The sequence below is a fragment of the Rhinoraja longicauda genome, chromosome 15, assembly GCF_053455715.1.
Source record: "Rhinoraja longicauda isolate Sanriku21f chromosome 15, sRhiLon1.1, whole genome shotgun sequence".
Taxonomy (NCBI): Eukaryota; Metazoa; Chordata; class Chondrichthyes; order Rajiformes; family Arhynchobatidae; genus Rhinoraja; species Rhinoraja longicauda.
The window spans coordinates 31,978,995-32,005,662 of record NC_135967.1 but is presented as its reverse complement, the minus strand read 5'-3'; the positions used below and the strand labels follow the sequence as shown (position 1 = coordinate 32,005,662).

Here is a 26,668-nt window from a genome sequence, read left to right as displayed (position 1 = left end):
ACTCCCTGGGTTTCAGATATTATCAAATCAAACACATGTTTAAAAAATTTCCAATCCGAGTTGGGAGGAGCGTAAATATTTAACAGAGTAACCAATGAACCGCCTAAATTACCTCTCATGAAGATATATCTCCCCTCTGGATCTCTCTTTTCAAAGGTGGGATCAAAACTTATATTGCTAGAGATTAATATTGCCACCCCCCTCCTATGACCAGCACTATATGATGAGGAGTACTGATGTTTAAAGCCCAGTCGTTTTAGTTTAGCATGCTCTGTTTCAGACAGGTGTGTTTCTTGTAGAAAGGCCACCTCGACTCTATCTCTCTTTATTTTGGTTAATATCTTGCTTCTCTTAATAGGATTGATAAGGCCATTCCCATTATAAGTTACTATTTTAACTGCTTGCATTTAGTGTCCAATAAGTAGAAGAAATAAAAGTATATAAACCATACCAGTTCCAGTATCCATGCACGAAACAGCCCCCAAAAAACAACTACAAAACAAAAACACAATAATAACACTAAAGTAAATAAACGGACTTCCAACTGTGGGGTCCTGATTTTGACCCTATTAAAGCCCTGATGGTGAGAGGGCTTTGAGGTATTGCCTCTCCCCCTGACAGGTGGGAGAGGGCCGTCTTCTAACGGTGGCTCTTCCGTTCCAAAGCTGTCCATCTATCCGGCTACCCGGTTAGAAGAGTCCACCCGACATATACGTAATATCCATGTTCATAGCCTATACCAGGCTCATCTTAAGCAAAATCAACCTCCTCCATTCCTTATCCCAGTGCCCTTGGAATCTGGAACCCAATCCCAGATCAATTATGGTGCTCCCAACTCACGAGCATTCTGTATTTCAATTTTCTTTAATATCATGCCTCATGTGTGAAACTGTTTTGGCAATAATTCAAAACATTTCCTACCAAAAGCGATGGCTTCTATCTGTTTCCCCTTCTCCCTCAGTGACTGCATCTGCTCAGTCACATCCTTCGCCTTAACCCCAGTGAGGCAACATACAAAGTCAAGAGGCTTGGCATTGCAGGAAGCTTTGTCACCGTTACCTTGACAACCAATAGCATTGTGGTCCATGCCCTGTCCTGAGGATGTAGATGTGGTTCCCTGGTTTTCAAACCCCCTCTGTACCTTGTGATGCCCTCCTACGAGTTACTTGAGATGTTGGCCACTTCAGTTTTCAGCATTGTCCTTTATCTATGGACACTCTAATTTTAAGTAAGTGAAAATAATTTCAAGGAAACTGCAATGAACCACTTGCCCATTTAATCTGTGTCCTTTGGTCAGTTTCTTATTGAATTAAGCATCTATTGATTTATAAAAATCCTGGTATCATGCCTTTTTAATGAGAAGGCACACTTCTCAAGGCCACAAGCTGGAGACTCATGTTTGTTGTTATTTCAATTAATTGACTTTGTTGGGGCGCATTACTTCAGGAAGGATAATTGTTAATGCTCATTAATACCAATTGATTCTTCATGTAATGGTTAAAATTGTATGAACTTGCCCAGTCTCTGTGCCCACAAAATCTGTACCGAATATGATTCCAAGATAAACTCATCTCATCAGCCTGTATGTGATTCATATCCATCCATTCCCTACATAACTAAAAAACAAGGAACTGCAGATGCTGGTTTACACTAAAGGACAGAGTGCTGGAGTAACTCAGCGGGTCAGGCAGCATCTCTGGCGGACCTGGATAGGTAACATTTTGGGTCGGGGCCCTTCTTCAGACTGTAGGCAACTTGGTCGGCTTGGGCAAGATGGGTCAAAGGCCCTGTTTCTGTGCTGGAAAAACTCATGACTCTGACTCGACAAATTCTTTTGGTTATTTTTGTCAATTCCAAAAGAATTTTCTATATTTTGTTTTCATTTGTGTAGGGCTGGCTGGGAGGCTAACTGGTTTGTACTGATAATAAAAAATGATTTCCTTTTATAAAGAGGGAATCCAAAGTCATTGACCACCTAATGCCACTGTTAACCGCAAAGGGGTCTCACCAAATAATGGCTGCAGTAATGTTTGTGGTGTGGGAACGAAGTTCAAGTAAACACCAAAAAGAGATGGAAATGAGATATCGATAATGCAATTTACATTGGCATATTTCACGATGAGCAAAGCTATTTTCATGTTGTATTTTAAGCTTCCTCTGTTTTTAAATGAAACAGATTGAAAAAGCAGACATTTTTGGTACAAGATTAAAAATCCATTTACATATTTCCAGAAAAAAACAGAACTGTATTGACAAAAGTCAACCCCAATTCATGAACAATTTTGCCCACATTTTTTTAGAGCATTTGTTGAGGGCGTCACGGTGGTGCAGTGGTAGAGTTGCTGCCTTACAGCGCTTACAGCGCCGGAGACCCGGGTTTGATCCCAACTACGGATGCTGTCTGTACGGAGTTTGTACGTTCTTCCCGTGACTGCGTGGGTTTTCCCCGAGATCTTCGGTTTCCCCTCACACTCCAAAGACGTACAGGTTTGCAGGTTAATTGACTTGGGTGTGTAGGCTTGTGTTAATGTGCGGGGATCGCTGGTTGGTGCGGACTCGGTATGCCGAAGGGCCTGCTTCCGCACTGTATCTCTAAACTAAACAAAACTAAACTTCACATTTTTGGTGGAATCGCCATTCTCCCGAGCATGTGTGAAACTTCTCAAATGGCCAAGTTGAATGCAACATATGAAAGTTATCCACAGCAAGAATTCCAGCCTCACATTCTGAAAACTGGAAGCTCTTCTTCACTCGTGGAACTAGAAGTCTGACCTTGATATTATGATATTTAAAGAGCTAATACTCAAATTGTACTTCTCGCTCTTGCTGAGAGGTGTGACTTCCTGGCATTTGGCTCCAGCCAGGGGTTTACATAGTGAACAAAGGACATACAAGGCAGGACATGTTGTTGGGAGAGGGGAGGATTTTGATCAGATTTCCATTGGGATGTTGACAGGCACTTGTCCCACCTGAACCAATTGAATTTTTCTTGCATGGCGTGGTCACAGCAACATCCTCTGATCATGGCAAGAACTGCTTTACACATGCTTTGAACAGTAGAGCACAGGAACAGGCCTTTCTGCGCCGAACATGATGCCAATTTCAACTAATCCTACCTACATGTGATCCATATCTCTCCATTCCCTGCATATCTATGTGCCAATGTTATAAACCTTTTAAACATTACTATCATATCTTTTCCACCACCACCCCTGGCAGCACCTTCCAGTCACCTACTATTTTCTTTGTAAAAAAACATCCCGCACATCTCCTTTAAACGTTCCCCTCTCGCATTAAAGCTATGCCCTCAAGTATTTGACATTTCCATCTTGGGAAAAACGTTCTGGCTGTTTATCCTATCTATGCCACTCATAATTTTATAAACCTGCCAGATCTCCCCTCAGCCCCTGACTCTCCAGAGAAAAACATTCCAAGTTTGTCTAACCTCTCCTTATGGCAAATGCCCTTTAATCCGGGCAGCATCTTAGAAAACCATTTCTCCACCCTGGCCAAAGCTTCCATATCTTTCCTGAAGTAGGGTGACCAGAAGTGCTCATAATACTACAAATACTGCCTAACCAAAGTTTTTCGAAAGCTGAAATATGACTTCCTAACTCTTATACTCAATGCCCCGTCCAAGAAAGGCAAGCATACCATATACTTTCTTTAGCACTCTATCTACTTTTGCTGCTACTTTCAGGGGGCTCCGGACTTGGATCTCCTTAATCTTGTAGTGCATCAGTGCAGTTAAGGATCCAACCATTTACTGCATATTTCCCCCTTACATTTGACCTTGCAAAAGCCAACTGCTCACACTTGCCCAGATTAGATTCCATCTGGCATTTCTTTGCCCATATCTGTAGATGATCTACATCCCGCTATATTCTTTCACAGCCTACTTCACTGTGCACAACTCCATCAATTTTTGTGTCATCGGCAAACTTACAGATCAACCTTTGACAGGTTCCCATCCAAGTCATTCTTAAATATCTCAAACATAAACTTTTCTATTGTCCCCTGAACATGTCTGCTTCTTTGTCTTCAGGGTGTCCTCTGAACCTTTGGATGAGTTTTTGTTTCCGTGTTGTTGCCTTCTTTCATCTTTCAGCTGTGCTCGTGGAACTCCTGACAGCTCCGACTGCAAGCAAAATATGCCTCAGCTCCCAGAGGTACAGGATAACCTCAACGCAGGAAGGCTTTAGATGGACTAGTACCAGCCACTATTGAGATTAGCCTGATTCAAGTGCGCCACAAACCAAAACTGCTCACTTGGGCAGGAGTTTGGTGTGTTAACTTATTTCAATCAAGAGGTGTGGGTTAATCACACAGCATATTTTTGAGGGCCATTGTATTCAGCCCTGCTGGTATCAAGGGTCAAAAGTTTTTAATTGTCATATGTACTGACAACAGAACAATGAAATTCATATTTGAATCAGTTTAATAGGCCTGTAAATGCAATACACACAGAAATTATATGATAATTTTAAAGAAAATCAATAAATTAGTAACTGTAGGAGTAGTGCAAAAAACCCCCGAAGTCCTTAGTGCTCCCAAAGATAGTCCACAGAAGTTCATAGTTGCTGAGGTTAGTATTGTGTAGTGTTCAAGAGCCGGATAGTTGTTGGGTAGAAGCTGTTCTTGACCCTGATGGTCACAGTTTTCAGGCTCCCATTCCTTCTTCCTGGTGGCAGTAGGGAAATGAGAGCGTGGCCAGGGTACGGTCTTTGATGATATTGGCCGACTCTTTGGGGCAGCACCTTTCATAGATCCATTCGGCAAGTGGGTTGATGGTGGTACACTGCTGAATGAGCTGCAGAATTTATTTTGTAAGAAAGAGGGGACAATTGAATTTACACAATGGTATTGAAGGTCTAAAGATATACCTTAAAACCATTGGACTATATGTGAAGTGTAGTTGCTGCTACATCGTGCACATGCTAAAATCCCACAAACAGCTGCATGACATTGGCTGGATTATCTGATTTACTGTGGCTGATAGAAAGCTGAAGTTTGGCCAGGACACTTGGGAGAACTGCTCAGCCTCTTCCCAAATGCTGATGTTTTCTTCCACCTAAGGAACAGTTAGGACTTCGGTTCCACATATTGTTTGATAAACAACACCTCCAATATTACCACTGTCTCTCCAGAATATTTTTTCTGGAAAAAAAAACACAGCAGGAACAGTAGGAAATGTGATTGTTATTAGCTGGAATGACACTTTGACTCAAAGTAAGTGGGAAATAAACAGGATTATCATCAGTCGTGGGAAGTTGGCTTTGACTGCGATTGTCTCAAGAGGATAATGCTCTCGTTAGTCTCATCAACTTCCATTCTGATGGCAAAAGATCTGTTTGGAAAGAGCTTTACTTTGTTTATAATTTATGTTCTGTTTATCCCAGTTTCACTTTTCTCATGGCTATATTAAGTCGTCCCTTCTTGTTGTCAGATGCCTCTTTATGTGACTTTTGTACTGTCACTTTACCTCCCCAACCCTTCATTAATCAGCCACAATGCTTTCAATGTGGCCGGCAACCCTTATAGAAATGAACATTGGCACAATTGCTGCCCACACGTTTGCCAGTGATTAGCAAATGTGGGGATAAAATGAAGCTCGTGGAGGAGCTGACAGATCGGCCTGTGAGGATTCACCTCCGAACGTCATATTAGGTCAGATAGACACAATGCAGGTCGGGACGAACTTCACTTCTATGATTCCATGGTATCTGACAGCTAAAGAGAATATGTGTTGAAATGAACTGCAGATGCTGGTTTACTTCGAAGATAGACACAAAAAACTGACCCGTTGAGTTTTTTGTGACAATCTTAATCAAAGAGAATAATCATCTCTTATTTTGATTGTATTCATGTTGATACATTAAAATTCTGATCATTGCATTTCTATTTGGATACCACAACCCCAGGTCACAGCATTAGAGAACCATAGAATTGTACAGTTTACAAGCAGGCCCTTCAGACAATGCGGTCCATACCGACCATCAAGCCTGTCTACAGTAGTCCCACTTGCCTGCATTACTTTTATTTCCTTCTATGCCTTGCTCATTCAAGTACCTCTCAATAATACCTCTTGAAAGTGTTTACTGTTCCTGCCTCCACCATCTCCTCTAGCAGCTCACTCCAGACAGCAACAACTCTCTGTGTGAAAAATGACTCCTCCAATCTCCTTTATACCTCAGCCTTCCCGCCTTAATCTGTTCCCCCATTTTAGCGATCCACTACCAAAGGATTGACACACTGGCTACTTACTTTATCTATGCCCCTCGCAACTTTATATACCTCTATCATGTCACCTCTGTCTCCTTTGCTCCAGTGAAAGCAGACTTAGCTTACCCAGTCTCCCTTAATAACTTAAGTCCTCCAATCCAGGCAACAGCCTTATAAATCGTTTCTGCATTCTTTCTAGCTTATTCATACCATTCTTATGCTGCAGTGACCAGAATTGCACACTATCCTCTCAGTGCATCTGAACAACACTTTCTACAAGTGTAGCATAACACTCCAGTTCAGTGTGATCCTACCACCCATCTTCTCATCAACACCCCTTTCCGCTTTGTGCAGAGGCCAGTCCCTCCACAACTCAACTCCTTGGTTCACTCATCGCTTCTCACCCAACCTACCCTTCTTAAAGCACTTTCCCCTGCAACCACAACCTGTCCCCACACCTTCTCCCATGCACACACCCAGTGACCGCATCAGCCCCTCCAGATAAGACAGAGATTCACATGCACCTCTTCTAACCTCATCTGTTGCATTAGATTTGGCCTCCTTTACACTGGCATAACCAAGTGAAGACTAGACGACCATTTCACCGTTCAGTCTGCCAAGGCCTGCTCCCATTCCCGTTACAATCGCAATCTTTGTGTTCTTGGCCTCGTCCACTTCCTGAAATGAGGACACACGCAACTGGAGGAACAGTACTTCATATTCCGGTTAGGTAGCCTACTGTTGCCCTATGTGTGAATATTGATTTCTCCAATTTTAAGCAAAACCCTCTTTCCACCTTTCTCTTTCCACCTTTCTCTTTCTTGCGTGCCCATCACCCCACTGCAGTATGTACCCATGTCTCCCATTATCCCTTCCTTCCACCCTCCTCTTTTATACTTCTCTGTCCCCTTCCACCTATGTTCCTCCCTCTGGCTTTACATTTCTCCCTCTTCTATCCTATCTGACCCCCCTTTTCATCTCCAGCCTGTGGCCACCATTATGCCATTCAAACCAACCTCACATGTTTCTGGGCGCTCTTAAAAAGGAGGTGAGAAGGAACTTCTTTAGTCAGAGGGTAGTTAATCTGTGGCCCCCACAGAGGGCTTTAGAGGCCAAGTCAGTGGATATTTTTAAGACAGAGATAGACAAATTCTTGATTAGAACGGGTGTCAAGGGTTATGGGGAGAAGGTAGGATCAGCCATGATTGAATGGCGGAGTGGACTCAATGGGCCGAATGGCCTAATTCTACTATATCTTGTGAAATTGTGAACTTGGTTATCACTTGTCAAGGATTGTCACACCCCCAACCTTTTTCCATCTTTCTCCCTTTCTCCTCCCCCCCCCCCCCCCACTTGGTCAGTCTGAAGAAGAGTCCTGAACCAAGTCCCTCCAGAACTCTAGCCTGACCTGCTGAATTCCCCCAGCATTTTGTGTTGTGATCCCTATTCATATATTCGGTGACTTGGCTGATCAAGCCAAGCACCCCATTAGTCTCCTCAACATCTCATTCCCCTGTATTCCCATGTTCAAGGAGCCATATGCGAAGGTCACTCTGTTTTTGAATGTGTATATTATGGCCTGCATGAGTTTAAACACGCATTTTAAAGACTGCGTGATTACAGATATTTCCGCTGTTCCACCTGTCGTCCTCCATCACCTGCATAGATCAGCTTTCTTTTGCTATCTTTCTGATTCCTGATGAAGGGTGTCTTTGATCTAAAGCATTAACTGTTTCTCTTTCCACAGTCATTAACTCTCTTTCCTCTTTCTGACTTACTGGGTTCTTCCCGTATTTTAGGATTTTATGACCAGCACATAACATTTTGTAGATTAATTGACCTCTGTAAAGTTGTCCCTCGTGTGCAGGAAGTGGATAAGAAACTGGAACAACATGGAACTAGTGTGAATGTGACTTGGTAGGCCAAAGGGCCTGTTTGCAAACATTGTATCAAAAAACATATAAGGCTTGTCAATTGTTCAAAATCATTTCAAGGTTTTCTTTTAAAATGTAATCACCAGTGTACCTTGTCTGAAACTCGAGGGAACAGTTGAAATAGGAAATTTTTCATAGCAAGTTGTCTTTAGATTGCTTTAATTGTAATCAATTTCTGTGCACTGACTGGGTGCTTTTCTAACAGAATTAACAGCAAGCCAGTCCCCTGTTGGGGAAGTGGTTGGGCTGATTCATCCAATGGAAATTTGGTTTTAATTTGGTTTGGCTTAGTTTTAATATTATTGTACCGAGGTACAGTGCCAAGTGTTTCTGTTGCGTGCTATCCAGTCAGCGGAAAGACAATACATGATTGCAATCAAGCGGTGTACAGATATAGGATAAAGGCAATAACATTTAGTGCAAGGTAACGTCAAATTAAAGATAGTTTATAAGGTCCTCAAAGAGGCGATTGGCAGGTCAGGACTGTTCTCTAGTTGGCGATAGGATGGTTCAGTTGCCTGATAACATTTGGGAAGAAACTATCTGGCCGAATCATGATGATAATATGTTGAGGGATCAAATCACTCCATTTCATCTTAAATATACATTTTTTTAAACCAGTTAACATTGCTCTGCTTTCGTGCGTGTACTTGATGGAAAAATCTATCTTTCATACAATTTGGCTTTGAGGAAAATTCTATTGAGCAGCTGTTTACAATAGATTGTTATGGGTATGAGGATATTCTCACACCAAATGCCAATAGAAAACTCTAAACATCTGGGGTGAATAGTTCTGATCCCAGCTCCTTTGTTTCCTGTGTCTAGATCAGTGTTTTAATAACTTGTTTCCTGGTTTGCACTGTTTAGACTGCTTCCATCTGGTCATCTGCAACTAATCACAAATTCTCATTTTTACAGAGGGGCCAAAAAGGAAGAAATCATTTCGGCGAAAGAAAGAACCTTTTACCAAAGAAAACAAAGATAAAGGTAATAAAGCCATTTTATTTCCAGGCAATTTTGCTTGGCTAATAAATCATCTCATTAAAGCTTTCTGTTTGGATGAACCCTCAACTTTGTGACTCAGAGATGAAATTGCCACCGCTGAGACACAGGTTGTACCACATGTAACACCGCAGAGAGTGATGAGGCAGACACACAGCCATACAGTTTGGAAACAGGTCCTTTAGCCCCACTTGCCTACACTGAACAACATGTCCCACCTACACTAGTCCCACCTGCTTGCGTTTGGCCCATATCCCTCTAAACCTATCCATGTACCTATTGTTTCATAAACATTGCAATAGTCCCTTTCTCAACTACCTCCTCTGGCAGCTCATTCCATACACCCACCACCTTTTGTGTGAAAAAGATATCCCTCAGATTCCTATTAAATCATTCGCCTTCAACTTAAACCTATGTCCTCTGGTTCTCGATTTCCCTGTGCAAGAGACTCTGTGCTTCTACGTGATCTACTCCTTTCATGATTTTGTACACCTCTATAAGATACCCCTCATCCTCCTGCGTTCCAAGGAATAGAGTCCCAGCCTACTCAACCTCTCTCCATAGCTCAGATCCTCAAGTCCTGGTAACATCCTCGTAAGTCTTCTCTGTACCCTTTCCAACTTGTCAACATCTTTCCTATAACATGATGCCCAGAACTGAACACAATACTCTAAATGCAGCCTCACCAACATCTTATACAACTGCAACATGACCTCGCAGCTTCTATACTGTTTCCAAATACACAGGACAAGATGTTAGAAATCCAAAGTGCCAAATATCAATTTGCTCTCGGTGGTAATGGGAGGCTTATGCACTCACCTATGCTCCTCCGATGTTGAGAAAGGCTAGGCAGACACGTAATTGGCTGATTGGACCCACGACGTCTCCAGTAGGCTCAGCAGTGCATTCTGGTGTCCCAGAACCACCCCCCTCTGCATCTGCCTAGCCGGCTTATTTGGGAGACCAGATGGGGTCTTTCCTCTTCAGGCAGATTTCTGAATCAGATGTGTGCATACTCAAGCTTCTGTACCTTCTGCTGCACGGGAGTGGGGAGAGGAAGGATGGATAAGTCAGATAATCTTTTCATTAAAATACCGTAATACCATACGGCTTAACTTCTTTCTGTTGTTCTTTGTCCGTTGAAAACTTTATGAAACATGGACTTTTATTTTTGACACATATAATCCACCTTATATTTTTTTGAAGAGTTCTCTTCGCACTTTGTCTTCCAATAGTACATTGTGTACCCTCTTACATTCTGTTAGTTTGGTTAATGTTAGAAATATAGCAGGGATTAATCGTACCAAATGATTGCTTAATCATTGACACAATCTTACTGAAAAATATAATTGTCCATTGTCCTTTGCATAGGATCTGCCATTTTGGTCAATCCACTCTCTTAAATTTCCTCAGTCATCTGCCAGGTCTCCTCTGTTCATTTCTACACCCCAAGTTTCTCCATCCCCTTTCTGCTTGAGCGACTAAGAATGAAGAACAGTTCATGATGAAAGAAGTTAGATTTGGTAATGTCTTCCTGGCGCACATGCCTATGATTAAAGTGCTCATTATATAAGTCTTAATGGTGGCAGTTACATGCCCAATGAATTCCCCTTCTTAGCCTGGAATAACAGTCTGCACTTTATTACTGAATGTTAATGATCACAGAGTAGGTTGGAGTGAGACGTGGGGAGAAATATCAGGCCATGGACAGAAAGAGGGCGATGCGTGAGTCTGATAGAAGAGTCAGGTCTACAAGGTGGTAGAGGGGTTGATAAAGAGGTAGGGGCAAGAATTGACAACCAGGTCTTAGTGGAGGTTGAAAAAAGGAACTGCAGATGGTGGTTCACACAAAAAGACACAAAGCACTGGAGTTGCTCAGAGGGTCAAGCTACATCTCTGGAGAACATAGATGGGTGATATTAAGAAATGTCAGAAGTGGGAGGTTGGAATAGCCAGAATGATAATCAGTGGGATTGGATCAGCAAATTGATGGTCAGGAGAATGGCAAAGGAAAGGTGGTGGGGTCTTATGAGCGGATTAGGATTTCAAGCTTGACAAGTACATTTCTTCAAAGGAATGCTACTTCGGGCATTTTCTTATTGCGGGATGCCACGTGCAGGTCCACTTTGTCCATCTGAAGTATGTATTGTTGAAAAACATGGAAATTGCATTACTCAGCAGTGGACATCACTGCAAATAATGGACTTTGTGTAATCTCCAGTCAGTCCTTGATCAGGTTTAGTTCTTTATTGAAATTCAATCACGTTGCACAATTCAATACATTGAATGATGTCTCTCACAAAAGCATGGTTCTGAAGGATCTAGTCTCCAAGTAATGAGTTCTGGCTGGAATTATACCTTAATTATGTTTTGACAAAGCAATTCTGCTGAAGTTTCCCTTTCCATTTTCAACTTTTTAACAAGTCGTCTCCGTCTGCTAATTGCGTGGTAGTTGTGCTTTGTGATGCTACATCAAAGTCCAAGTTTCAGCAAAGCTGATTTTACAAATAAGGCCAACAAGATTAGAACGTCTTTTAAGTCTTCTGTCTATGTGCACCACTAAACCTATAAATGCATGTACTGCACAAAGTATGTATTTCATGTAGAAATTTACTTGTTCAGTTTTATAAATCTGCACTATTTGTAAAAATCTAAAAATATAGTTTATCCTAATTTTTAATCGCTTGCATTTCCCTTTTGAAAATGTTTGTGTTTATCATGATGCATTCATCATTGTATCATCAGACACCAACATCATCAAAGAATGTATTGTCTGGCTTAACATGCACAGCATCATGGCTAATGAACTAGTTATGCATTAAATTCAATAAACCAATATATTAAATTCAATATGGGGGCAGGCATTTCATTGCAAACTCGTTTTATGTAGCTATTATAAGTAATTGTGACTAAGTTTAGTATTAAAGATTTTGGGTGCTGTAATGTAATATTTAACAGTTGGACTATAGTATGGCCATTTTTCGGTGTCATTACATGAGGTAAATCAAGGAATATTATCATTTTCCTAGATATGTCTGATGTTATTTGAATGCTGATTCTTTCATCGTTGCTTCTGCCTCCCTTGCTTTAATCCTGGGCTGCCCTTTTTTTTGTTGTTTCTCTGATTCCTGCACCTTCTCTCTGTCTTTATCGCCATAGCTAGTGTTGTATAAACTAGTGCAGCATCACGCAGTGTATTGGAGAAAGGAGTCTTCAAGAAGAACAAGTTGCAGGGCTGCATGGGGAAATGGTCAATCAGTGACTCCTCTTCCCATTCACCTCCTTCACTGAAGACTTTGCTTCACCACACACCCATGCCACCGCAATTCATCACTCTTCTCTCACTGCATCTCCTTCAGATTCCTACTACCGGTTCACAGTCTGAAGAAGGGCCTCAACCCGAAACATCACCCACTCCTCTCAGAGACACTGCCTGTCCTGCTGAGTTACTCCAGCAGTTTGTGGCTTTCTTTAGTTTAAACCAGCATCTGCAGTTCCTTCCTACACCTTCTTTCAAGCTCATCATTCACATGACTACATCTCCTCATTGCAAAAATATGATCATGTAGTGAGTCCAAAACGAGCGTTATTATCAAAAGACTTTATTCTTAGTAAAAACCGTGACAAGGCGCAACGCACTTACTTTGGACACACACTACTTAACTACTAATATAATCTAATCTCATCTCCCCAGTTTGGCGCCAGACACAACTATACCTCGCGCTCCCGCACCACGTGACCCGTTAGCCCAACCGAGGGTTCGAGACCCCCCCTCTAATCCGTATGTCCCTACATGACCCCCCCCAGAACCCTCGAAACCATACCTCATGGGTGCCCGGACCTCCCTCCCTGAACGCGTACGGAGGGGGGAAACCGATACCGCCAATGTGACGGGAGGCGGGGAGGCCGCCGCTGCCGGAGGCGATGGAGGGGCCACGGAAGCGGAGGGCGTAGGCGACGGAGAGCGCTTGATCGGGAACGGCGGCCCGGGCCCAACCATAGGCGGCGGGGGGCCGAGAGGTGGCAAACAAGGCGCCGCTGGCGGGACCAGTGGGGCGGCCACCGACACAGGGAGGTCCTGGTCCAAATGGGCCGGCTTGAGCCGGGATACTGAAACGAGCTCCTGGCGATTACCCACCTGCAAGGTGAAAGTGACAGCCCCTCTTTTAAGTACCTGGAACGGACCCTGATAAACCGGCCAAAGAGGGGGGCGGTGGGAATCTTTCCGAAGGAACACGAAATCGCAGTCCCGCAAGTCCGACGGGACGTGGACTGCCGTGCTTCCGTGCCAGGAGGTCGGGACTGGAGCCAGAGAACCCACCCGTGCCCGGAGGGAACCCGACACCAACGTAACGGGTGGCGGCAAGGCGGGGGCGGAAGGGAGAATGTCACCCAGCACCCGCAGGGGCGAACCGTAGACGAGCTCGGCCGAGGATGTACCTAGCTCGGCCTTTGGGGCCGTACGAATGCCGAGGAGGACCCAAGGCAGCTGATAAGCCCAATCGTGGCCGGTCAATCGGGCACAGAGGGACGCCTTCAGCTGCCGATGGAAACGCTCCACCATCCCATTGGATTGGGGATGGTAGGCGGTGGTCTGCTGTAAACGAGACCCATACAACTGTGCCAGCGTGGCCCAGAGGGAGGAGGTGAACTGGGCTCCCCGATCTGTGGTGATGATAGCCGGTACGCCGAAACGGGCCACCCAATGCAACGCCAGGGCTCGTGCACAGGATGCCGCCGAGGTGTCCGACAATAGGAGCGAATCCGGCCAATGTGTAAACCGATCCACCACCGTCAGCAGATGAGTATAACCCCTGGAATAGGGCAATGGACCACACCAAATCCACGTGGATATGGAAAAAACGGACTGGGGGAACCTCGAATCTCTGGTATGGGGGCTGGACATGGCGATGAACCTTGGAGGTCTGGCACGGAATACAGGCCCGTGCCCAGGCCGCCACCTGCTTCCGCAGGCCGTGCCAGACAAACCGGGCGGCCACCATGGCCGAAGTCGCCCTGATGGATGGATGTGCCAGGCCATGAATGGCCTCAAAAACCTTACGCCGCAGGGCGGCAGGCACCACCGGGCGGCAAGCACCACCGGGCGAGGGCGTGGAAGGGAAACGTCACACCACAACTTGGTACCTGTGGGGCCACACGCTACCTGCTCCAAACGCAGTCCCGAGGCTGTGGAGGCGTAAACCCCGGCCGTTTTTTCCAGGCGCTGAGCCTCCGCTAGCTCCTGGAAATCCACCTGTCCTCCTAACACGGCCACGGAGGGAATGGCTGGCCGGGACAGGGCATCAGCAACAGCATTAAGCCTACCCGCAATATGACGGACATCGGTGGTAAACTCCGAAATTAGGGTGAGGTGCCGCTGCTGGCGAGCCAACCACGGATCAGAGACCTTAGCAAAAGCGAATGTCAGAGGTTTGTGATCCGTGTAGGCCACAAACGAACGGCCTTCCAAAAAATAACGGAAGTGGCGGACTGCTAAATAGAGGGCCAGGAGTTCCCTATCAAACGCACTATATTTGAGCTCGGCTCGCGAGAGCTGCTGGCTGAAAAACGCCAGGAGCTGCCATTGACCTTCGACCTGCTGCTCCAAAACCCCACCCACCGCCACGTCTGAGGCGTTCACCGTCAGCGCCGTGGGGGCGGAGGAGCGCGGGTGCACAGCATGGAGGCGTTGGCGAGGGCCTGTTTGACCGCGACAAAAGCCGTCTCTGCAGCTGCGGACCACGCCAACTCAGCGGGGTTACCGCGAGGCATTGGAAAAGGGGGCGCATGACCCGAGCTGCTGCAGGCACGAACCGGTGATAAAAGTTCACCATGCCCACGAATTCCTGCAAACCCTTGATGGTAGTAGGGCGTGGAAAAGAGTGGACCGCTTCCACCTTAGCTGGCAAGGGAGTGGCACCGGCCGGTGTAACCCGGTGACCCAAAAAATCTACCACCGACAGGCCGAATTGGCATTTGGCCGGGTGCAGAATCAGGCCGTGGTCCTGCAGCCTCTGGAATATAGTGCGGAGATGGAATAAGTGCTCCTGGACCGAACGGCTGGCAATCAAAATGTCATCGAGGTAAATAAACACGAACGGCAAACCTCGACCCACACGGTCCATGAGACGCTGGAATGCCTGAGCTGCGTTTTTAAGGCCGAACGGAGTAATGGTATCCGTCTTTGGGATGTCCGGCGGGTGGACCGGGATCTGATGATACCCCCGCACTAAATCGATCTTTGAAAAAATTGTAGCCCCCTCCAGGCTAGCTGAGAAGTCCTGTATGTGCGGAATCGGGTAGCGGTCCGGCCGTGTTGCCACGTTAAGTCATCGGAAATCCCCACATGGTCTCCACCCCCCAGATGCTTTGGAAACCATATGCAAGGGGGAGGCCCACGGACTACTTGAAGGCCGCACAATTCCCAGCCTCTCCAAGTTCAAGAACTCCTCTCGAGCCATGGCCAGCTTTTCGGGTGAGTGGCGCCGTGCCCGGGCAAAAACCGGCGGCCCCTCGGTCGGAATGAAATGCACCACCCCATGCTTCTCGGAAGGTGCATCGAACCGCTGAACGAGGAGCTGCGGGAACTCTGCTAGGACCGCATCGAACTGACCGGGGGCCGTGGTGATGGCCTGGATCGCTGAACTGGGTGGGGCGGCGCTTGGAGGGGCCGCAGGCCCCGTACTTCGGGGCCGTACGCCGGCCGAGGGCTGCAGGCCGCTACCGCGGACGTCTACGACCAATGAAAATGCCCATAGAAAACCCGCACCCAAAATAGCCTGGCCCACATCCGCCACGATGAAATCCCAACGGTAGGTCCTGGACTCGAAGGACAGGGACATAGCCCTTTTACCGTAAGTGCGGATGGGGCTGCCGTTCACCGAAATGAGGGGCGGCCCCTTCCCCCCCCCCGCTTGAACTTCACAGTCGTAGGGGGGCACAATACTCACAACCGCTCCCGTATCCACTAGAAACACGATCCCGGTCTCTTGGTCCGTCGCATAGAGGCGGCAATTACGGCCAATCGAGACTGCCTCTACATTCGATCGGCCCAGGCATTTCCCGGAAACGCACACGGGGCTCTGCAGCTTTGGGCTAAACCGCCCCACCGCCGATGGAAGAAACACCAGCCGTGCCTATTCTGCCGTGTTGCTTGAGCCCGCGACCAATAAACATGTTCCGCAGCCCCCTCTTGGCTGGCAGACTGCGAAATAGCGGCCGATCCGTCGCTCTCTCGGCCGCTCCACCGACTGCCGCTGGGCCTCGAGACCCGATTAACCGAGTCGTCTCGGGTATGCCGCTCCCTGACGAGCGCGTCGGCTTTCTCGGCGAACGCTACCGGATCTTCAAACGAGACGTCGGCCAACACTAGCCTGACGTCCCGTGGTAGCTTCTCCCGAAATGCCGCTTCAAAAACCATACACGGCTGATGGTCGCCCACCAAGGTCAGCATCTCGGTCATCAATTCCGACGGCAGTCGCTGCCCCAGCTCTGGTAAATGGAGGAGCTTCAGAGCCCGCTGGTTCTGGCTCCAACCGAAAGTCCTCAGTAGGAGCCTCTTGAGCCCCACGTACTGCTCTGTTTGGGGTGGACTGGTCAGGTATTGACTGACCCGCGCAGCCACCTCCGCCTGCAGACAGCTCACCAGGTGGTGGAACTTCTCCTGGTCGCTCTCCACCTTCTTAATATGGAACTGGGATTCCGCCTGCACAAACCACAGGTGCGGCTGATGGGCCCAGAACGGCGGTAGGTGAACCTCGCCCGCGCTCGCTCCCACCTGTGACATTCTGCGTGTTCCCTTCAGATCTTACGTTCGGGGTCACCAATGTAGTGAGTCCAAAACGAGCGTTATTATCAAAAGACTTTATTCTTAGTAAAAACCGTGACAAGGCGCAACGCACTTACTTTGGACACACACTACTTAACTACTAATATAATCTAATCTCATCTCCCCAGTTTGGCGCCAGACACAACTATACCTCGCGCTCCCGCACCACGTGACCCGTTAGCCCAACCGAGGGTTCGAGACCCCCCCGCTAATCCGTATGTCCCTCCAATCAACTGCAATATCCTTAACTCCCAGCTGCTCTATCATCTCCCACTTCATCTCTAAAGACCCATTTATCCTTAGTACCTTGAAGTTGGTTCCCAAAGGCCCAGGAAACCTACAACTTTAACTACTCTCCTTCTGCAGCTTCTATTTGTTTTAACCAGGTACATTTTCTTGGTGAGATAGAAACAAAATGCTGGAGTAACTCAATGGGTCAGGCTGCACCTCTGAAGAAAATGAATAGGTGGCATTTCAATTTGGGACCCTTCCTCACCTTCAGTCTAAAGAAGGGTCCCGAATCGAAACATCACCTATCCATTTTCTCCAGAGTTTTTGCCTGACCCACTGAGTTCCTCCAGCACTTTGTGCCTATCTATGATATATACCAGAACTTGCAGTTCCTTTTTATTACGTTTAATTTTTGATGGTTTTTAAATTCAACTTTGTTTTGAATTAAATGAAGAAGAGGACATAAAACCTACCTTTTCACTTTTTCTTTTTTGATGTCTTTTGTCTGTGCTTTTCGCTTATCCAAATGATCACCAAACAATAGCCTTATTTAGGAACCTTGTAGATGGTTCAAATATACTTCAATTGTGACTTTATTTGATAGATCTACAGGTGAAGATCTTAAGGAGCTGACAGGTTTGGGCAAGATGCCAGTGACATGCTTCAAGAAAGTATTTGACAAATTAGAGTAATTAATGCAAAAACAACCTGCTGGGTGAACGCATTGAGTATAGCATTTGCAGTCTCTTGTGTTCTCCATAATTAATGCAAGCCTTGATTCACGTGTTATTGCGAGCCCGATTTTTAAAATAATTGAAATAATTCTAATCAGAAAATTATGACCTTTAATAAATATAATTTTGCTGAAGTGTGCAATTAATACCCATTAGGATAGTTCTTTTGAAGTCTTATTGTAAAATATGCAGGGCTTTAGAAAATAGGAGCAACAGGCTGATCACATCCGGGAGAATGGAAAAAAACAATTTGTGTTCAAAGTAAGAATTTTTAAAATAGACAATATTAATCAAGCAGCAGATCCGTAACCTTGCAATGATCTTGTTGGAAACTTGCACGGAGAAAGCCAATGAACCATCCATCATCAGAATTCCATCTGGTTGAAAATGGAAATATGCCAATTTAATTTTGTGGATTTGGACCACTAATCTTGTACTATTCCTTTTCTTTGCAGAATTGCATCCTCTGGGGTTTGGGATTCCTCTGCCACAGGTCATCCTCAATGACTGTGCACGAAAGAAGAAGCAAGATGCGGTGAAGGAAGGTCGGAGAGACTGTCTAGACCTGGAGACATCGGTCCTGAGATTTCGGGCCAAGAAGCAACACAAGCATCTGGATGATAGCAACGTATTTCTGCAGTCTGTCCTGGACATGGTGGATGAGCCTCTCTCCCCAACTTTTCTGGATAATGTTTCCAGAGGCCACAGACGGGTATGCGATATTTCCAATTCAAAAGCCAGTGTGGATGCAAAACTAAATATTAATGTACTAATGAAATGGTGGATATCCAAAGAAATAGTATAAAAACCATACATAAAGTGTGACGAATGGGTCTCCTTATTGGTGACTTATTTAAGGATACTATTAACTCAAAATGATCTGACAGCTTTATGTTTTATAATTGAAAGTTGTGGGAATTTTCCATTATACCTTTTCCATTTTCTGAAACTTAGCAAAGAGGAATAGGAAATATTTACTAATGAATCACTTTCTTTTTTGATGACTTTTTAAACAAAGTATTTTCGTGCATAAGTATTTTTGCCACACTCTTTTGTTAGGTGTCCAGTATTCACAGTGTACCATCTCTGGCTAAAATAGTCTAGGGCATTCTGTCCACCTTTAATATTCACTTGCGTATGTCATTTTCAATGTCTGTACATGTAAAAAATAGCGAGGGTAGGCTGCTTAAACTATCACGTGGCGATATCAGTCATAAGAGCATTCATCGTCATTTTTTTCTGGATCCTAATATCCACTGCCCTTTCAAATATTCACTGTCCCAATGCCCTACAGTGTACCTTTAGATCCACTTTTGAACCCTATTGTTAGTTGCTGCTATCACTGTCTAAGCGCACGGTGGTCTGAGAGATTCCACGGTACGCAAGCCGGTTTGCCTCAAGCTCGGCATTCCAACGTGCTGTGGCCTATGCACACATTAATTCAATTGATTTAACTATCTCATGATGGCCTTGCAGCTCTCAATTCTGCTCCTCATTCTCCTGACCATTTTCATCTATTCTGATTCACCAGAAGCATTTACCATCCCCGCACATTAACCCTATCCTACACACATTAAGAACAATTTACAATTATACCAAGCCAATTAACCTACCAACTTGTATGTCTTTGGAGGGTGGGAGGAAACCGGAGATCCCAAAGAAAACCGATGCAGGTCACAAGGAGAATGTATAAACTCCGTACAGACAAGCTCCCTGAGTCAGGATCAAACCCGGGTCTCTGGCGCTGTAAGGCAGCAACTCCACCACTGCGCCACCGTGCCATCTGAGGTTATTTGCAAAACAAAACATTTCACTGTACCTAGATACATGTGACAATAAAGTATTATTCATTTGTTCATTCATTCAGTAATATAAAAATGATTTTCTAAATCCTTTTCAATGGTACTTCTTCCAGATTTAGTTGTGAATTCCTTCCTTACCCACTACGAGTTGTGCATATTCTAGATGAATAGATCATCACAAATCTGTTGTTTTGCTTCATTGTGGTGGAACATAAAAATAAATGTGATGAATCCCACAATTGCAGGGTGCTGTGTCGGTCGATTCTATCACAGATCTGGATGACAACCAGTCACGATTGCTGGAGGCCCTGCAGCTCTCTTTGCCAGTGGAACTGGAAAGAAAAAGCTTAACAAAGACCAAAAAGAAGCTCAGTCTGAACCCCATCTACCGGCAGGTCCCCAGAATTGTGCAGCAATGCTGCCGGCACATCGAAAGCTACGGTAAGCAACCACGAACCTCAGCTCAATGAACAGTGCTGGAGGTCAGGCAGCATCTGCGGAGGGAATGGAGAGATGACATATTCGGGTCAGGACCCTTCTTCAGAGTGAAAGAAGGGTATCGACTCAAAACATCACCTGTTCATTCTCTCCACATATGCTGCCTGACCCGCTGAATTCCTCCAGCACTTTGTTTTTTGCTCCAGCTACTAGCATTTGCAGTTCCTGGTGTCTCCTTTAATCTCAGCACTCTGCTAAGATGAATCACTAAATATTCAGGTTTGTGACATGATCCATTTTTATTTGCTTTGCACTGTAAACATTTCTTTGCAGGAAATCGGATTCCAGGATTCAAAATGCAGAGAAAATGTGGCCTTGCAAATTGATTAATAATATTTTTAAAGCATCCCAGTTGAAATCCGTCTTTTATTGAAAAGTAGGTTAATGCTGGCTTTTCTGGCAACATCTGCCTTTGGGCAAAATAACATTCTCAAAATCAAATCTTTTATATCTCCCTGTTCAAAAATCAAGTGTATATTTGTCATATGCACCAGCAATGAACCGGAATAATTAAATTCTATTTCTCTGCAGCTTTACGGGCACTTTGGATGTGATATCAACAAAATTAAATGCACAATAAGTTTTATTTAGTTTTAGTTTTAGAGATAAAGCACGGTAACAGGCCCACACACTAACACTATCTTACACACACTAGGGACAATTTGCAATTTTACCAAGCCGATGAATTAGCCTGTGGCCACTATTCAGTCCATTCCAATATACTAATACAATACAATACAATACAATATATCTTTATTGTCATTGTACCCAGGGGTACAACGAGATTGGGAATGCGCCTCCCATACGATGCAATAATTTAGGTAATTTAGACAGCAGCAACCCAACGAAACGAACAGTTGTAACAGTTTTGGACAGGGTAAAGTGCAAGTTGATCTATGCGTTGTGGCCATCCGGCTCAGCAGGACTGGTTCATAGCAGCTATGGCCCTGGGGATGAAGCTGTTCCTGAGTCTGGAGGTGCGGGCATAGAAGGCCTTGTATCGTCTGCCCGATGGAAGGAGTTCGAACAGACTGTTGCAGGGGTGTGAAGAGTCTTTGTGGATGCTGGTGGCTTTTCTGAGGCATCGTGTGTTGTAGATGCCCTCCAAGTCTGGTAGCTGTGTTCCGATGGTCCTCTGAGCTCTATGGACTACCCGCTGTAGAGCTTTCCTTTCTGCCTCCGTGCAGCTGAGGTACCACACAGGGATTCCATGCGTTAGGATGCTCTCTATGGTGCAGCGGTAGAAGGTCGTCAGCAGCTGTTGGGGTAGACCAGACTTTTTCAGTGTTCTTAAGTAGAACAGTCTTTGTTGTGCCTTCTTGACCAGCGCAGCAGTGTTATTGGACCATGTTAGGTCCTCCGAAATGTGAGTGCCCAGAAACTTGAAGCTGGACACTCTCTCCACACTGACCCCGTTGATAGAGATCGGGGCATATTCCCCGTTATGTGACCTACGGAAGTTGATGATCAGCTCCTTGGTCTTGGTGGTATTTAGGGACAGGTTGTTATCCGAGCACCAGTCCGCTAGGTTCTGCACCTCCGCTCTATATACTACATCTCCCACGTGATATAATTTTGTTTAATGACATCTTAGGGCGGCACGGTAGCGCAGCGGTAGAGTTGCTGCTTTACAGCGAATGCAGCGCCGGAGGCTCAGGTTCGATCCTGACTACGGGTGCTGCACTGTAAGGAGTTTGTACGTTCTCTCCGTGACCTGCATGGGTTTTCTCCGAGATCTTCGGTTTCCTCCCACACTCCAAAGACGTACAGGTATGTAGGTTAATTGGCTGGGTAAATGTAAAAATTGTCCCTAGTGGGTGTAGGATAGTGTTAATGTACGGGGATCACTGGGCGGCACGGACTTGGAGGGCCGAAAAGGCCTGTTTCCGGCTGTATATATATCATATATGATATGATATCTCTGGCATACCACAGACATTGGATTGCCAGTATCTGTTCTGCTAATTAAAAAAAAAATTCTGACAGATATGACAAACATGATTTTAGTTTCCAAAATCCATATCGAACTGCATAATCATAATTGATGTATCTTGTGAACGATTCTGCCCCACACGTTATAACCTCCCATCCCCAAAATAACCCATTTATTATTGGTTTGCATTTTTTGCCAATTGACCACTTAACTCACATTATTATATAACTTCAAAGCCATCTGCTCTAATTTTCTTTAATAATCTACCAAAATTCCACTGATTTTCCCTCATAACTTAACCTCAAGAGTAGGGAAAATCCTAAAATCCAAATTTCCACTGATTCTCCCTCATTTATTATTTGGTTACCATGATCAAAACCTCCAATGCATTTGACAAGTATAATTTCTCTTTCCTTAGTCCATTTTGACTCCACTTAATCCCATTATTATTTTCTAAATTCCTATTCCCATATCCTTAATAATGGATTCTAGGATTGTCCGTACTCAGGAGGTTAGGCTAAGTGGTTCATATTTCCCACTTTCTCTCTCCTTTCTTTCTTGAATAGTAGAGTTACATTTGCTGTTTTTTAACCTGTGGAGACATTCCAGGATAAATGGCCTATCCAGAGTTGACCAACAACACAATCACTATCTCCTCTGTCACCCTATCTTCATATCCTGGGGATTTATTGGCTTTTAATTGATCCAAAACCAGTTTTTACAAAGGCTAACTTATTTTGATTCCTTATTCACTGGAGATCCATTGTTCTCCACTATTTACAGGATTTATTTATCTATGTTTCTTCCATAATGATCGACACAAAATATTTGTTTAATTTCTCTGCCATTTCCTAATTTTCCAAATACAATTTCTAAGGCTGTTAAAGACCAATTTCTCCTTTCGAAGACTGAGACCAAATTAAGTTTTGCTGATCTTTTCCTTTATACATGTCTATGATAATGTTTTAGTATATATGTCCCTGGCCTATATATGTCCCTGCCCACAGGAATCTTTGTCTCTTATCATACTCTACTCTGTCATTGGAAAGGAACGCCCTTTAATATCTTGCCAGAAAGGAGATTTACTCTTAATTTGTTATTGAGTGAATACTGTTCTCCTGCACATTTTCCCCTGCCATTTATTATTTCCTTTATCATGCAACTATTTTAAACCTCTTTTAAATGTACATAAGAACTCAGCTACCACAGTTTTTGGCAGAGATTTCCACATCTGGAACACTCCCAGAGCGATGATTTTTTCTCTGTCATCCCCTCCAACTATTTTTTGATTACGTTGGGCCAGAGCTCGCTGGACTTATCTGCTTGTCGAGAATAATCGCCTGTAGCTGGACGCAGAGGGCTGGACGCAGAGCCAATATTGCTGGCTTCATCCCAGAGTCCAGCATTGCGACTTGACTGGTGACGACAGGCCTCCTGCTGCTGTTGTGAAGAGGCTCAGCCTCAGCCCCTGGAACACCTGATAATCCGTGACAGCTGCCAAAGCTGCAATCGGCACTTTGCTGGCTGGAACTGATTTCAAGAGGTTTTTTTCCCCCCATTTCTGGCATTCACACACATTTAAGAAAATATTAAAATTAAACTATATATGGCAAAAATATAAAAGTTAATAACTTCTTAAATAAAAAAAGTAAACTATGAACACTTAATCAATTTGTAAATAATTTAAGTTAAGCTAAAGCAAAATAATTTAGAAAAAGTGGCGCAGTGGCAGAGTTGATGCCTTGCAGCGCCAGAGACCCAGGTTCAATTCTGAACGGAGTTTGTAGGTTCTCCCTGTGACTGTGTGGGTTTTTTCCAGGTGTCCGGTTTCCTCCCACACTCCAAAGGACGTACAAGTTTGTAGGTTAATAGGCTTTGGTAAAAATGGTAAATTGTCCTGAACGTTGGTAGGATACTGTTGGTGTGCGGGAATCGCTGGTCGGCGTGGACTCGGTGAGCCGAAGGCCCTATTTCATATCATATATATACAGCCGGAAACCGGCCTTTTTTCGGCCCTCCAAGTCCGTGCCGCCCAGCGATCCCCGTACATTAACACTATCCTACACCCACTAGGGACAATTTTTACATTTACCCAGCCAATTAACCTACATACCTGTACGTCTTTGGAGTGTGGGAGGAAACCGAAGATCTCGGAGAAAACCCACGCAGGTCACGGGGAGAACGTACAAACTCCTTACAGTGCAGCACCCGTAGTCAGGATCGAACCTGAGTCTCCGGCGCTGCATTCGCTGTAAAGCAGCAACTCTACCGCTGCGCTACCGTGCCGCCCTAAACTAAACTGTAAACTAATTAAATATAACTCTTTCAAAAATTCCAATGATACAAAGTTTTTGTTGAAATCAATGTGGTCTTAAATTCTGTGCTAGTTCAAGCATTGTTAGAATTCTCTTCCAACAATTAAGGACAGGTTGTGGGTGAAGCTTTGACTAGGGAGGGTTTCGAGCACTCAAACCATAGTGTGTAACTAGTGATCCTGGGAGCAAATTAGCTTCAATGGATGAAGCTGCCTCCTGTAATTATGGACTGTTCAAAATAATCATATCTAGGGCCTTAATTTTATACAATATATATTTAATTGTATTGACTATTTTATTCATTTATTGTAACTTGGATGAAGGAACTGAAGGCACAGGGACTGGATTTGCATGTATCACAAAGCTAGAGGTGAAGAGCATGCTGTGAGAAGGGCTTAAAGAAGCAAGAAAATAATCTGGAATATGTTAAGAAGTTTCAAGAGAAAGTAAGATTTCAAGAGAGAGCTATATTTAGCTTTTCAAGAGAGAGTTAGATTTAGCTCTTAGTGCTAAAGGAATCAAGCGATATGGGGAAAAAGCAGGAACGGGGTACTGATTTTAGATGATCAGCCATGATCATATTGAATGGCGATGCTGGCTCGAAGGGTCGAATGGCCTGCTCCTGCGCCTAGTTTTTCTATGTTTCTAAGAAGGTGGGCAAAGATCTGACCAATGAGGAAACTGTTAGGTTGTCCACTTAGGATGTCTGGGCTATAACTGGATCCAGCAGTATGACATGCTGCTGAACATAAAGTATCTGGACATTGACTGAAGCTCTGAGTAGCATTGAAGCAGAACCACACCCATAGAACATGTGTTTGTCTTTGTTACTTTTACCCTTACTCCTTGACTTTGAAAATATTTATTTTAATTTTTATTTTGACGCTTTATATTTATTGTGTCTTTCATTATTTATTATCAGCACTCTAAGCCAAATTCTGTTTCAGTCTCGTTGTTCACTCTTGGGACCTAGCCGTTGAATCTCTCCCATCTTTCCTCTATGGAATGATTGATTTACAACTATTCCATTTCCCCTTCTCATATTTTCCATTATTAACTAATGGTTTTATTTGACAGATTTCCCTATCATTTAATCTGGCCAAGGTGCCATTTATCTCATTTTGATTTGGTTTTTTTCTCTTGTACAACCCCCATGACCTATTTTTCCTTTCTCTTTTACCTCCACGTTTTCTATATGGAACCTATTTATATATTGCTTTCTGTTTTCCAAGTATTTTGCAAACATTCTCCTACCCTTAGGCTGTTTACTTGCTCAGTCTAATTATCCAGAACCAGGTCAGGGACTGCTCTTGGATTAGATGAAACTAATTTAAAAAAACAGTTTTAACTCCTTTCATTCCTTCCTCTTTACTCTAAGTAATAATTCTTAACTAAATTAACCAACACTACAACCTTATCTCTTCAAATTATCTATCGATTGCACCCCAGTTTCCTTTCCAGCATTCAGAGTGTTTCATGAATAAACTAATTATTTCTTACAATGCACCTTAATTATGAGTAACTATGTTTAGACCATTTCTCATTGTAACTCTTCACAAGCCAGAATTAATGTCATTTATTGATTGCCTCCTTCTCCTCCTTTGCTAATTATTTGCTAACCCAGACCTATTTGTATTCTTATTCCCATTAATGGTAATTTGTCATGATTTTGGGAATAAACTTTCTTGGCTGACCTGTTGTGTGCGCTCTTACAGTAATTCCAGTCTGCTAGAAAAGACCAGACTTCTTCTGACTGGATGCGTGGAGTAGTTGTCGGAAACATATGGTCTGATTTTTTAAAAGCCAGAGCATCTTCCCCGCCAATGCAGAGTAGGAACGGATTCTCCTCTTTCAGGGTTAGTGGGTTAATTGGCCACTCTAAATTGTGCTTAGTATGAGTAGTGATATCTGGGGGGAGTTGATGAGAATATAGGGTAAATAAAACATGGAATTAGTGTTTGATTAGTGTGAATAGGAGGTTGTGTCTGGCATGGGTTCAGCCGGCCAAAGTGTCTGTTTCTGCCTTGTATCTCTTCGTGAATCTTTGACGCAGAGGTGGCCAGTTGGATTTCAACTGTGGTGTGTTTAGACATACAAATAGTCGTAATCACAGACAATCTGCAAGTAATTACTCTCACATGGCTGAAATATAAATACTTCATGCTTGGA

The 26,668-nt window shown here is 44.3% G+C and overlaps 1 protein-coding gene across 2 annotated transcripts in view; it reads left to right on the top strand.

The window, feature by feature from the left end:
- The window catches only part of LOC144600626 (rho GTPase-activating protein 6-like), a 185,536-nt gene that overhangs the window by 125,060 nt on the left and 33,808 nt on the right, over positions 1-26,668 (top strand). For both annotated transcript variants that reach the window (XM_078412440.1, XM_078412441.1), the window contains exons 3-5: positions 9,075-9,143; positions 18,407-18,663; positions 19,999-20,194. In XM_078412440.1, coding sequence (XP_078268566.1) covers positions 9,075-9,143; positions 18,407-18,663; positions 19,999-20,194 — 522 coding nt within the window. The remainder of the gene's footprint in view (positions 1-9,074; positions 9,144-18,406; positions 18,664-19,998; positions 20,195-26,668) is intronic.